The sequence below is a fragment of the Hyposmocoma kahamanoa genome, unplaced genomic scaffold (genome assembly GCF_003589595.1).
Source record: "Hyposmocoma kahamanoa isolate Upper Pololo Valley unplaced genomic scaffold, ASM358959v1 90417, whole genome shotgun sequence".
NCBI lineage: Eukaryota > Metazoa > Arthropoda > Insecta > Lepidoptera > Cosmopterigidae > Hyposmocoma > Hyposmocoma kahamanoa.
This window is the reverse complement of record NW_020654624.1, coordinates 925-15282: the sequence shown is the minus strand read 5'-3', so window position 1 is coordinate 15282 and position 14358 is coordinate 925. Positions and strand designations below refer to the sequence as shown.

The window sequence follows — 14358 nt, the reverse complement described above, 5'->3', positions numbered from 1 at the left end:
GTAAAAATAAGCAATTCAAAAAAGTTACTCCGTGACTAACTTTTTTTAGATTTTGTTACATTTAAAAAAGTTTCGTTTAAGTTTTATTATATTTTCAGTTTTATAATTATTTGTTATCTTTATAGGCTATATAGCCAATTGTCAATAAATAAATATTATTAACTATTGAACGTTTTTTGAAAATTTTAGTTCCGAGTTCCCAATTTTTAAAGTATTGTTGATAAATTATTGGCATGAATGTTATTGCAATTTTAAAATAGAATTTTAATAATTTTATTAACCGAAAATCGTAAAATAACTTTTAAATAGTGCCAAATTTAACTATAATTGCAATCAATGAAAATATACGAATACAAGATACGTTACAATTATGTTATCAAATCACAAACTCACCTTATTAATTTCAATGATAATGACTTAATATGACATGTAATTTTGTCGTACGACGAATTGTTAAGTACGATTGAAAAGTTGCCGATATTACAAAACAACGTAGTAAGTATAATCAAAAATAAAATTAATTTAAAAAAATAATTACTTTCTTTTTCAACACAATCGGTTAACAATGCTTGAACGCTCCCAGGATAGTACATCTGTGTATTTCTTTCATATGATTTAGTATGTAGTTCCATATCATGTCAGCTAGCCAGTCAGAGACAATAATTAACGTTTAAAAAGTGAAACTCATCCTGCCATGCCATTCCCGTTCAACTTTGTGTAGGTCATGATATGAATTAAAGCAATTCAGTTTTACCACGTCAAGTTAATTGCATGGACCTTGCTGGCTGTTTATAAGCTCATAGTAGGCCCCCTGAATCGGGTCTATTGCGCGGGTCGAGCGGTAGGGACACCGGCTTTATTTCAAAAGTTATTTTTTACAAACGAAACTAAAGCCATAAAGTATATCGTATACTATATACTTGATCCATTTAGTTCAGTTGATATAAAAAAAAATCATTGGTATATGTAAAGTAGGTACTTTTTACATTGGTATATGTCTCGTAGAGGACATATGGAGCTTAAAATAAACTCGTTAAGGTATTTTACAGGTTTAATTACTGGCTTAAGTACAATTTTGAATTTTATATGTTAAGGAAACCGAACAGAGCGAAGACCGAAAAATGAATGCAAAATTTTGTGCGGTAGTTATACAAAAAAAAACAAGCAGGCAAGTTAGCGCCTGGTGAATTAGTTGTAGCAATGACTTAATAACATATACAAATAAGCTCAAATGAGCTAGGCGCGAACATCATATGAAAACCGCTGTATTCAGTAGGTACTGAATACAGCGGTTTTCTTGTAAAATTTCGAGGTAAGTTTGGTTTTTCCTATCGCGAAATTTTTAAGGAATCGTGCTGTCACACCGTATAGTAATCAGAGTATAACCTCAATTTTATTATATAGTTTTTTCAAAGTGATTGATTCAACAATTTGACTATTATGCGGAATCAACAAAAGCCATTTGAGGTAGCATCGACTATTAATATTTTCAAGTTATGTTTACAACCTTTACGTACAACTAAAATGATAATATAACAACCCTTCGTTCCCAGCGAAATACAACCATACGGTACCGCCAACGCCTGGTACGGCCACTCATAGCAAACTTGTTCTTATCACCAATTAATGGTGTTTAAACAAAAAAATGTTCAGCTAAATAAGTTAAGGGACTGCGCAAGCTTAACTTTCTGATAGAAAACAAGACCACTTTAAACTGGTAGTCAAAATAAAATATTACGAATCGTAATACGTTTATTCATCATCGTTATCAAATGAACGTTATAAAGTACCTGGTATTTGCGGTCGGTATCACACAACTTCTGTCCGAGCACGGCGTAGTAAGGGTTATAGGTCTTTTCATTCAAACAGCAGGCTAACAGCACGTGTACAATTTCACGGTCCTGCTGCCCGCGCAGGCCCAGGTGTTGCAGCTTTTCGAACGCGTCCATGTAGTCCTGGAAATTTGCACACACAAATTATATCACGCACCTTTTCAAGGCGAGAGTGAATAGGCATTATTTAGGTGTGCATGCTATATCTTTGACCTTATTATTATTCATCTGGTGAGATGGAGGTCAAATGCAGTGCGCATTATATTTTATTTTTAATAAAATAAAAAATATATATACTATGTAACAAATTTTCAAAAAGGTTCTGTTTCAGGGGGTTCGGACCGGAGCGTAGTAATGCTGACATTACTGCTTGTCGGTATAAATAGGTACATGTGTATATGCATATGAATTAGATATTATCTAAATGTTATGGAAATTTAAATAAACCACGTAACTTACCTCAGCGCTCATGATAACACAAAACACGCCCCGTCTGACGTCAGTGTTCATTCTCTGTTTTCTTGCCAGTTCCAACAATTTCATGTCCATGTAAGGGACTGCTTTAACCGCTTCTTGCTTAGGTCGGTTACCCTCCCATGCGGAGCCTACTATCCACCATTTACCACGTTCTTCCGCTGGAAGTGCATAATGCTATAATATTAATGATAATTGATTGTTCTAAAAAAGCCTTATAAGTAGGTAAAGTACATTTATGTGAAAGTTAAGTCGATAATAAGCACTGCATGTTACATTTTTCAATTTTTTTTATGAAACTAAGTGACGGGACGAACAAGTCGTGCGCCTGGTGGAAAGCGACACGCCTGTCCACAACAGTTGCACTGCCACTCAGAGCTTTAAATCGCAAAAGATCTAAGGGGCACTGCCACTGCGCCCGTCACCCTGAGACATAAGTTGACAAGTCCCATGTGCCTGTAATTTCAACAGCACCCTTGAAAACTGGAACGTAGTAAAGCTGACATTACTGCTTGGCGGCAGAAATAGGTAATGTGGTAGACCCTTGACGAACTCTTTCATAAGGAGGTCTGGCGATGGGGCGAGTTATATTTTTTTCAATTTGAGCTACTCGAGTTGACGTGACTGGGTATAACAGAGCAACCGCGAGTCGCGAGTACAACTCGAACCGACGATTCACCGAGTTGGACACGACCACCGTGCCGATCGCGACTCGAGCGTGCTCCGAAGGTCGCCGAACTGAACGAGTGAGCACGAATTGCTGACGCGCTGTATGAATGAAGTGTTCGACTTGGCGGAAACCGAACCGAGCTAGCTCTAGTTCAAAAAAAGTAGCTCGAGTTGACTCGTTGTGGGAGTAACTTGAGTTAAATAACTCGACTCGCCCGTCGCTCGCGACTCGAGCGTGCTCCGAAGGTCACCGAACCGACCGAGATATTAAAAAAGTAACTCGAGTTGACTCGTCGTGGGAGTAACTCGAGTTAATCGAGTTAAATAGCTCGACTCGCCCATTGCTAAGGAGCGCTACTGATTGATACTTCTTGGGATCGAGTATTTCCTATGATTAGATATCTCAAGCATACATAAGACTGCAATACTACCCATTAATCAGTTTGATTTTATTACTAATTTCCGTTTGATTAATGGTTTAATATGATTTAAAAAATCATCAAGAAAAACCTCAGTCTACCGTGACCATGGGACCTGTAAAGGGCCCGAAACGTTGATTTGTTTGAAAGAACAAATATACGCGATTTAAATCCGGAAAAATAGTTTAACTTCCTATCCTTCATTTGATATAAAATGGGAACATTACCTTTTAACAAGTCCTCGAGTCGTATATTAAGCGGCGTTATGTAGTTGCCTTTCCGAATGATGGTTCTAATATGCTTTCGCAAATGCTCGCTATACGTCGGGTCGTAGTTAGGTATTTTTGCGAGATTGTTGTTCTTCACTGCTAAAAGCACTTCTAGGAGGAATTTTATTCGGGACCTGGAACGATATTTTTTTCATCTACCGCTAATGAACTTAACTGCACTTTAGTAGAGCTCCTTGTCAAAGAGTTCATCCAGTCAGGTAGAGCAATCTTACCAATTTCTGCCGCCAAGCAGTAATGTGAGCATTACTGCGTTCCGCGTTGGAAGGGTAAGGGGTGTTGGTGAAATTACAGGCACATGGGACTTGTCAACTTATGCTTCTGGGCGATTTAAAACTCTGAGTGGTACTCCAACTGCTATGGACAGGCGCACGATTTATTCGTCCCAACACTTGGTATATATTACCAAGTGTGCCTGGTGGCAAGCGACACGCCTGTTCTTAACAGTTTCAGTGCCACTCAGAGGTTTAAGTCGCAAAAATCTTAAAGGGACTGCCACTGCGCCCGTCACCCTGAGACATAAGTTGCCAGTAATTTCACCAGCACCCTTCAAAACCGGAATGCACTAATGCTCACATTACTGCTTGGGGGCAGAAATAGGTAAGGTGGCAGTACTTGCCTGGACAAACTCTTTCACAAGGAGGTTTATTGCTATTACTGGTACGTGATTGTCTAAAAATGCTACTCTTCTAGCCTTGAGTAGCCCCAAATTGTAGGTTTTGGGAAACCAGGGCTCGAAGTTATCAAGATATTTAGTTGATATGATAATTATCTGATAACTTACTCGATAATTATCAAGGCATATTTATCGAGAAACTTATCGAGATAATAAGATAAAGGTGGCCGTACGGTAACCATGCCCGACTGCCACGCAGAGATCCCGGGCCGGGAGAAATATTTGTATGGCCTACATTTATTTCTCTCGTGAGTTTGGGTGTAATTTGTGGTTGTCTATATGTGTGTCCATGGCACCCGCGACACAGGGTTTCCCTAGTACGGGCTATGGTGAGTGTGTGCGTTAATATTATTATTCTCTTCTTTTGCAATGCGCATTTAGAAGGAGGAAGCAAAGTGGAATATACGTATTCTATGCTAGCGTAAATGTAACTTACCCAGTGGCAGCATCCTCAGTAATTTTGGCAACCCTGCTCTGCGTGTCATGTATAAAATTCTTCAACGCCAATGGCTCCTCTTTACGTAAAACGCCACCTACATTGCGCAGCGCCACGAGAACGCAGTCTATGTTCTTTTCTGTAAGATCTTCTAGCAAACGGGATAGTATGTCGTAGAGTAGTGTGGCGTGGTAAATCTGAAGACCAATAAGTCATCGTTAATGTATATATTATAAGCTATAAAAGGGGTGGCGAGCGCCACCTCACCACCCTAACCCCCTCGTGGTGGCTGCATCCAATTATGACCCCCTTAGGGAACCCCCACCGCGTACGTAGGACCCGTCGGTCAAGGGAAGTCCTCAACGACTCTAACGACCCTATCACTCTCGCCACTTTGAAGGTCAACCAGATCGCAAATTAGTCTATCTCCACACGCACAACCGTCCTCGCCGGCGAGGTAGTAGAGCCCCTCACAGGTCGTACAGTAGTAAATCCTCAGGCGGAAGTCCTCAGTAGCGCACTGAGCCGAAGTCCGTGCCCACTTGGGCGCCCTCATTAAGTTTATTTTAATGGGTTAAGAGCCTTCAGCTCGCCCTCTTATTTTGTAGCGCAGTCAAGGTCATCAGCGGCCATTTGCAAAATGTCCTTCACAAAAAAAGCAAAAAAAAAGACGAGACACATTGCTGCCTGTACTTTCGTCACGTCAAACTTATTTTGTTTACTGTTCGTATGTATTATTGATTTTCTTAAAATTATGTTATTTGTACGTTGATATTGTTGTTTGCTCACTATATTCAAGTGTGAGAAACTTGTTTCATTGTTTATAAAATTTGTATAATTGACTAAACGTTACATTTAGTTCAAATTATTGGTTTTTTTAGGAATTAATTTTAAAATAGTTAAATATTATAAATACAACTTATCGAGTTCTTTTTTTTATATAATATCAAGTGAAGAGACGAATAACTCGTGCGCCTGATGTTAGATGCTTAGAGCTTTAATTCGCAAAGATCTGAGGGGCACTGCCACTGCGCCCGTCACCCTGAGACATAAGTAGAAAAGTCCCAATTGCCTGTAATTTCATCAGCATCCTTATCAAAGCCGGGACGCAATAATGCTGACATTACTGCCTGGTGGCAGAAATAGCGATAGATGATCAGACATATGCAAAACAATAAATTGCAACTTTTTTATAAAAAAGCAGACCTGAAAAGTTCCTGAAATTTCATCTATTTGCAAAGTTTTATTGAAATCGGTTACCGGAAAGTGCGCGAAACCGGGTTCATCCCCTAGTTGCCCACCTTTAGAGGTGGAATATTCCTCTCTTTCCAACAAAAAAATCATCAAGTTCGGTTCACGCACCACATGACAGCTAACATAGTATTACCTCAAGATGGCTTTAAATTATATTAATATTAACTATTTAGTTTCAAAGCGACAGTGTTGTCCTGTCACTTTGAAATTAAATCGTATATGAATGACACAAAATATAGCGGAATTTTGGAGATAAATTATTAATATAACGCAATTTTAAGATAAAATATGCTATAACGCAATTTTTAAGATAATACTATGTTAGTTGTCAAGTGCGACATATAACCGCGTAACATACACAAAAAAAGTACAGTCGAATTGAGAACCTCCTCCCTTTTTCGAAGTCGATTAAAAATCTAGATTTACCTTGAAAGTATAAAGATGTGCCAAACAACAAACGATATTATCTAAGGTCTTATCCTCCACTGGCTGTGGAGTCTGCATCATGGTGTCGAACTTTTTCGTCAGCTCTTGTAGAAAATAAGCACCTAGCAACAAAAAAATTAAGTTCCAGTAAAATGATACGTGCCGAACAGTGAACTGCGTATACAACATTAAGGGGTCTACAGACCGAACCCGCCGACCCGGCGACACAGTTTTGCGGTTTGGTGTCGGCGGCCTTATTTGTAATCTTCCCATGATATGATTCAAGAATCAAGGCCCATCACACCATCCTGCCCGGGTCTGCGGGCTCGGTCTGTAGCAGACCACTATACTATGAGCAAAAGGGTTGGCAACTTACAAGCAGCTAGTAATTGCACTCGATTATTCTATCGACTAAATATTAATTACGCAATAAATGAGGCAATTAGTTTAATTTCAACAAATTAAGAGTCGTAAAAAACCTAAAATTGCTTTTTTTTAATACCTAGTGACGGGACGAACAAGTCGTGCGCCTGATGGTAAGCTACACGCGTATCGATAACAGTTGCAGTGCCACTCAGAGCTTTAAATCGCAAAAAGGTCGGAGGGGTACTGCCACTGCGCCCGTCACCCTGAGACAAGTTGTCAAGTCTCATGTGCCTGTAATTTCATCAGCACCTTTACCCTTCCAAACCGGAACGCAGTGATGCTCACATTATTGCGGCAGAAATAGGTAAGGTGGCAGTACTACCCTGGACGAACTCTTTCACAAGTAACTCTACTGCTACTTTTTTAACAAAAATAGACATCATCTTATCGTATCTCTGTAGTTTACGAATTGATTTGGATACCACTGGGCCAACTGTCGAAATAAGACGTCATTAGGGTTACTTTACTATTAATGCGTTTCTGCAAAATTTTATTTATTAGACTGACTGTTTACAATTTTACAAAAAGTGGCAACCCTGCAAACATTTGAAAAAAAAACCGGTATGTGGAAGTTTAGATCACGCAAGGAATTTAAAAATGGAGTCAAAAGCAATCGATTCTTTTTCATACATGAATATGTATCATGCGTCTCACCGGGGTAAGCAGAGACTCTCTCGCCTCCTCCACTAGCAGCAGTTTCTTTATATATTCCCCTTTATTATTCTTACTTCTATGACTACTTCTAAGTGTAAACGGCGAGAGAAGGCCGTGTAATAGATGACAAAATAAAAGTGGTAACCCTGTCACTAGTCTTTGATTTTTTTTTTTGTTGTAAATAATTATTATGTTTTCCACTGAAAGACTGAATCCAAGTCATACAATTAATTTAAAAAAATTGGTGCTTGTTTACAATCTTTTCATGGCTGTATTACCTATGTCCATAGCCACGTTTGCGTGCAAAACAGCGACCAAAGCCGCATGTTCGGCGACCATTCGATCCGGTGTACCGGCCACAGCAACAGTCGCGTCCAGCCACAGTTGCGTGAGCGCTGTGTTCACAGAGTTACGGCTGTTATTTGAGTAGAGATTCTCTAACGACGTGCATGCCCAATGGAGGTTCGTGCCAGCTAATTTGTTCAAGATGCCTGGAAAATAGAGACATTCCTTAAGAATCGGTACCACCTCAGCACGAATACAAATTTCTCTCGTACTTATACGGTTCATTTTGCTTGTGTCGAGTGGCAGTGACACTGGCTTTATTTCAGAATTTATTTTATTTATTTATTCGAAATATATATCGTAGAGTATACGTGTTCTATTTAGTTCAGTTCATATAAAAAAATCGTTGGTATATGTAAAATACATACAGATATTGAATACAGCGGCTTTCTTGTAAAGTTTCGAGGTAACTTTGTGTTATCGTGAAAATTTTTAGGAATTGTGTTTTCACACCAGTGTATACAGGGTGTAACAGCAAGGTGTAGTCATATTTGAAGGTCGGATTCAGTTAATGGTATGAAACTATTTAGCAAAGTTGTTTTAGTACAAACTACGTTATTTATGGAAATTTCGCCATGAACAGTTTCGATCAGCTGATGTCATTTAACGAAAATAAATAGTCACATCACATCTCTATTGAGTATCATAATACAACCAAATTACGTAACTTGAAAAAATTGTGAAATTCAGGCATGTTATTGTAAATGATAAAGTACTTAATGCCATATTCTTATTACTATGTTATAATTTACTAAATTTATTATTATTTTATTCATGTAATATGCGTGTGAACATTTAATGAAAAATAAATATTATCGATTACTTTGCCAAAATACACTAGTTCATAATAAAACTATTATTTAAAACTTAGTACATAATAACGTAATATGGTTTCGTTAACTTCATATCTTCAAACATACAAAATACACAAATTTCCATTTAATATCCATTAATAAAACTAATGTCCTCTAAAAAACACATATTTAAAGTTATCTCTGTTTCTTTTTACCATACGCATTCATCTATTGTATTTTAATGAATGAAATTTGTCTCTTTCTATCCGTCGGTACTGTTCTAACGCATGGCGGCGTCGGTATGTTTCTTCTAACGCATGACGCAATATGACGCAATTATCCGACTAATACTTCGCACCCTTACAATGAAAGCGACCCAAATCAAAAAATTAAAAAATGAGTTTATACCGTAAAACCATCTTAAAAAAATATTTTGTTACATTAGTCACACTGTGGTGAAGATGAAATTGTGCAATTAAAGCTCGAATAGCACTGATTCATAAAGGTCCCTTTCATTTTGTTCTTTCAGTTTAAAAATTCTACTCCCGCGTCGAAATATTAACGCCGCATTTATTGTTGAATCTGCATTTGCAAAGACAACACGCTGCCACTGACGGATTAGCATTTGAGCCATTTTCGTTCCGAAAATCATATTCAAAAATCACTAGTAGCAGTAGAGCTCCTTGTGAGTTCGTCCAGGGTAGTACTGCCACATTACCGTGTTACAGTTTTGAAGGGTAAGGGTGCTGGTGAAATTACAGGCACATGGGACTTGTCAACTATGTCTCAGAGAGATGGACGCCGTAGCAGTAGCCTTCGAGCGGCAGTGCTACTGTTATGGACAGGCGTGACGCTTTCCACCGGGTACACGACTTGTTCGACCCGTCGCTTAATATTTAAAAAAAAAAAATTTTTTAGTAACTTACTTTTTAAAGGGACTTACTACGTGGACTTTCTTCTTTTTTAATTGTGAAACAGGGACCACAAAACAATATCAAGGGTTATGACATCTTGCTTAGCTGATGAACATTAAAAAGACTTAATTCTTAATACGTTAAATGATAACAAAAAATCGTTAAAAAAAAGACCTATTGGCGACTAGTTTTTGTAAATTATGTTTTTAAATTGTTGAACATTAAAATGATCAGAAACAATTTTCAGTTGTAAAGTTCCATTTTTCCTCATTATTTTCAAAGACTAATAAGGCCATCACCTTTAGTACTTCAAGAGTAGGTAATAAATAAAATAATATGAAAATATGAAAAAACTTGAAATCTTATTTTCTTTTTTATTCCCAAAAAGTTGAAATTTTGTATTGGGACACTTTCATCGTAAAGGTGCAACCTGAAGGTCGGTAAACGTCAAGAAATTAGTTTTGATCGTTGACCACGAATTAATTATTGTAATTTTAATTTAATTTAATTTTTTTTTTATGATTGATTTAGTGTCTGTTTAAGTATATCTAAATGTTTTAAAATGAATGTTGAGCACAGTAATAATTGGGCACAGATATGCCTGTTGTATTAATTTTTAAGTGTTTTTATTTTCCTCACTTTCTGTATCTGATGTCTGTACATTGTGCCATAAATAAAAAATAAAAAATAAAAATAAAATAAATTTTCATCACTTGCTTGGAAATGAAAATATCGCGAGAAAACTTGGATTTCGGAGATAATTGCCGAAATCTTCAAAGATGCGAGAATGTCAAGTTTCCAACCAGTACTTACTATGCAAGTGCAGTGGACTAAACCTTGTGCAAAAAATAGTACTTTACTAACTTACATACGTCTATTGCTGAGCGCACGTTTCTAACAACAGGCTTACGCTTAATTTGACTTATCTACACACGACAACTTTCTGGGTATGGGTTTATTACATGGTGAAATTGAAATAATTAATATCCGTTGAACCTATTAAGGTTCTTACTTCCTAATAATATCTACTCATCTAAAGAAATATTTTAGAATAGTTTAAATTAGCAATAGTGTAAAACCATAAAAAATCTTACCTAAATAAACAAAGTATCAAGATTAGTCGCCTTGCGTACGCGATACGTAATCGTAGCGAAGTCGCAAGCCTTTGGCGGCAACTTTGGCGGCAAAAATATCACCTTTGATTTTCGCCGCCAGCATTTGATTTTATACATGGTGATGTGGATTAGTGGTTAATGTTAGACTCGTTTCGGAGGTCGTGGATTCGATTCTCATAGTTGACTGGCTCTATGGGGTAGTTGTTAGAGTGTTAGGTTTTCTTTGCGGATGTCGTAGATTTGATTCCCATAGTCGACTGCCTCCATAGTCTAGTGGTTAGAGCGTTAGGCTTTCTTTTCGAAAGTCGTGGATTTGATTCCCATAGTCGACTGCCTCTATGGTGTAGTGGTTAGAGTGTTAGGCTTTCGTTTCGGCGGTTGTGGATTTGATTCCCATAGTCGACTGCCTCCATGGTGTAGTGGTTAGTGTTAGGCTTTGTTTTCGGAGGTCGTGGATTTGATTCCTATAGTCGACTGCCTCCATGGTGTAGTGGTTAGAGTGTTAGGCTTTCGTTTCGGAGGTCGTGGATTTGATTCCTATAGTCGACTGCCTCCATGGTGTAGTGGTTAGTGTGTTAGGCTTTCGTTTCGGACGTCGTGAGTTTCCGATGGGTGACTGCCTCCTTAGTGCAGTATATCCGTAATCACTCAGTCAGTTCTTGCATTATGTGGAAGTGGTACGGGTGATGGTCAGAGCTTGTTTACAAACAAAGGCGTATGCAGTGCAACGTTGAAGGTCGTAGACGTAGGATATAGGTATTCGTTTAATGTGTATGTAATGATGTAATTTGTATCAGGAGAAGGGTCTTATTTCAAAAGGATGGTAATAATTTTAATTTCACCCTGTAGGTACATTATGAAAACGTTACCCTATATTCCAAAATTTGCGTTTCAGTCGGCGTCCTTTGATGTGCCGCCGCTGAGGCAGAGGTGCTATTTTTTAATTTTTTGTAACAGTCTGTAATTGCCGTTTGCGTTGTGAGGACTAAATAGGTGTCATCGTTTTGTTTGTGTCTTGTTTTTGTGTTTATTTAAACTATGTCACGCTTAAGCAATAGTGATTACTAAGAGATGATGTTGTGCGTAGGCGCAGCCGATGGGAGCTTGCGCCAGCCTCGCCAAATTTATTGGGCAAAGTTTATTGATGGCGTCCCAGAAAATCGACGTCGACCATTTCCTGCTGTGGAATGCTTCAGGAAGATGGTTATGAGACTTCATAATAGTGGATCGTTCCGTGGTTCCAGTTCTGAAGGCCGGCCGAGTTCACGAGACCCAGAATTCGAGGCAGATGTTTTGGAACATTTTCTCGGCAATCCAAAGACAAGTACTCGTAGTGCTGCGGCAGCCTTTGGTGGTGTGAACCATATGAGTGTGTGGCGTGTGCTACGGGATGATGGCCAGCACCCATACCATTTTCAAAGAACGCAGGAGCTGTTACAAGCGGACTATGATCTACGTTTGGCATTTTGCCGCTGGTACCGCGACCAGGTTGGGAGGTCTCCCGACTTCGCTTCGTCGGTACTGTGGACAGACGAGGCGTCATTTACGCGTGCGGGCATTATCAATATGCATAATGAACATTTTTGGACTCATTTGAATCCCCGCGTATCAAGGGAATCAAATTTTCAACACCAGTGGCGGATTAACGTGTGGGCTGGTATAATAGGTTGTGCCGTCATCGGTCCAGTGTTTTTGCCGGCAAGTCTGAATGGGGCCAATTATTTAAGATTCCTAACAGAAGACTTGGGTGACGTTCTGATGGCCCTGCCAGTGACACAATACGTGAGACTCGTGATGGAACACGGGATGACTTTCTAGCACGATGGAGCACCCGCACATTTTGCTCGAAATGTACGTTCCCATCTGAACGACCGTCTCCCGCAGTGGATTGGGCGGGGAGGTCCTGTACCCTGGCCAGCGTGGTCTCCAGACTTGACACCGCTCGATTTTTTTTGTGGGGTCATATAAAAATATTGTTTATGCGGAGTCCTGTGAAAGCGCAGAAGAAATGAGGCAGCGGATCGAAATGGCGTTTAGTCAAATCACTCGGCAGATGCTTCAAAGAGTAGAGCAGTCTCTGTACCGACGCACGGAAATATGCATATTGCACGGAGGTCGGCATTTTGAACCTTACCTGTAAATGTGTGAAATGTGCCAGCAGTGCGTGTAGTGATTGTACTTATTATTCAAAATTATCGTAAACAAGTCAATATTTCGTACATTGTACAACAGTGAATTACAATTCGTAGGAAATTCATTAAAACGTGTATGAATTGCACAGTAGGTAAGTACCAATTAAAAAAGTATCCACTATTGTAAAATTGTCGTAAATAAATGTATTAATACAAAATTATGTAGAATGTGTATACGATGAAGGCGTGCATAACTACGGGCTTAATAAGTAAATAAATATCCTTTAAATTGTATGTAAATAAGTACGTACCTAGGTATGGTATAAAATAATATTGTTAGAAATAATTCGATTTTTCTAGGTATTTAAAGATTTTGTTACTTAATATTAACGTGTTATCAACATATTCAAATCATGTTTTTACAGTGGCATTTCAATTGTAGTCAGCTGTTCTTTCGCCCCGCTTGCGGCCGCCCAGGTTTCATTAATGAATTTGTGAAGTCGTAGTAACGTAACTAGCAATAGAGTTGTGACGCAGTGGTTGTTTCGGACAATCACTATTTATACAAACATAATTAAAGTTATATCAACATTAAAAGTCACTTATTTTTATTTGATATTTTGCACAGAGGGTCTAGATCAAGTATAGGTTTGGCTCCTTTAATATGACTACACCTTGCGGTTACACCCTGTATATCTTCAATTTTATAATATATGTTTTCAAAGTGATTGATTCAACAGTTTCATTGTTAACTTCAAAGCCATTTGAGATTGTATAGACTCGTAATGGATGGAAACGTGGGGAGAGGTAGAGTACATACGATCTGATTGGGGACGTCTTTAAAATAGGCGAGGTTAAAAGTATCAAGAATAAATGGGTTATACGTGTGGCGCGCTATAAGTTTCCGGAATGAATAAGAAAAAAATACTATAAAAGGTCAAAAATGAATTTATTGTTTCTCAAAATATTCTCTGTTAGCGTTAATGCGCTTTTTCATACGAATGAACCAATTTTGAAAACATTTATGCCACTCCTCCGTGACAATATCTGAAACATATTTTTCACACTCTTCGACAGCCTCTTCAGGTGATGAAAATCGTTGACCGCGTAACTTTTTGACGTTTGAATTTTTAATAAGGTCAACGTTGTTCACCTTCAACAATTCAATAACTGCCTCCGTGGCCGAACGGTTACCATGCCGGACTGTCATGCAGAGGTCCCAGGTTCGATTCCCGGGCCCCGGCCGGGAGAAATATTTGTATGGCCTACATTTATTTGTCTCGTGAGTGTGGGTGTAATTTGTAATTGTCTATTTGTGTGTCCATGGCACCCGCGACACAGGGTTTCCCTAGTGCGGTGCTATGTCGAGTGTGTGCGTTAAAAAAAAAAAAAGAAAAAGAAAATTGTCGTGGTGCAAGATGATACGGTGTTTACGGTTATTTTTACGGAGTTTGTCAATAACTTTCAGCAAACAAATGGTCGTGTACCAATCTCTAATCACGGTA

At 38.5% G+C, this 14358-nt stretch overlaps 1 protein-coding gene across 1 annotated transcript; it reads right to left on the bottom strand.

Moving 5' to 3' along the window:
* Positions 1-1706: 1706 nt before the first annotated feature.
* On the bottom strand, positions 1707-8123 carry LOC113236249 (nucleolar MIF4G domain-containing protein 1 homolog). The gene is made up of 6 exons (XM_026472254.1): positions 7832-8123; positions 6474-6595; positions 4794-4990; positions 3622-3797; positions 2292-2467; positions 1707-1955 (listed from the first exon to the last, which is right to left on the bottom strand). The coding sequence occupies exons 1-6, from the start codon at positions 8121-8123 to the stop codon at positions 1722-1724; spliced, it is 1197 nt and encodes a 398-aa protein (XP_026328039.1). The 3' UTR covers positions 1707-1721.
* Positions 8124-14358: the final 6235 nt, after the last annotated feature.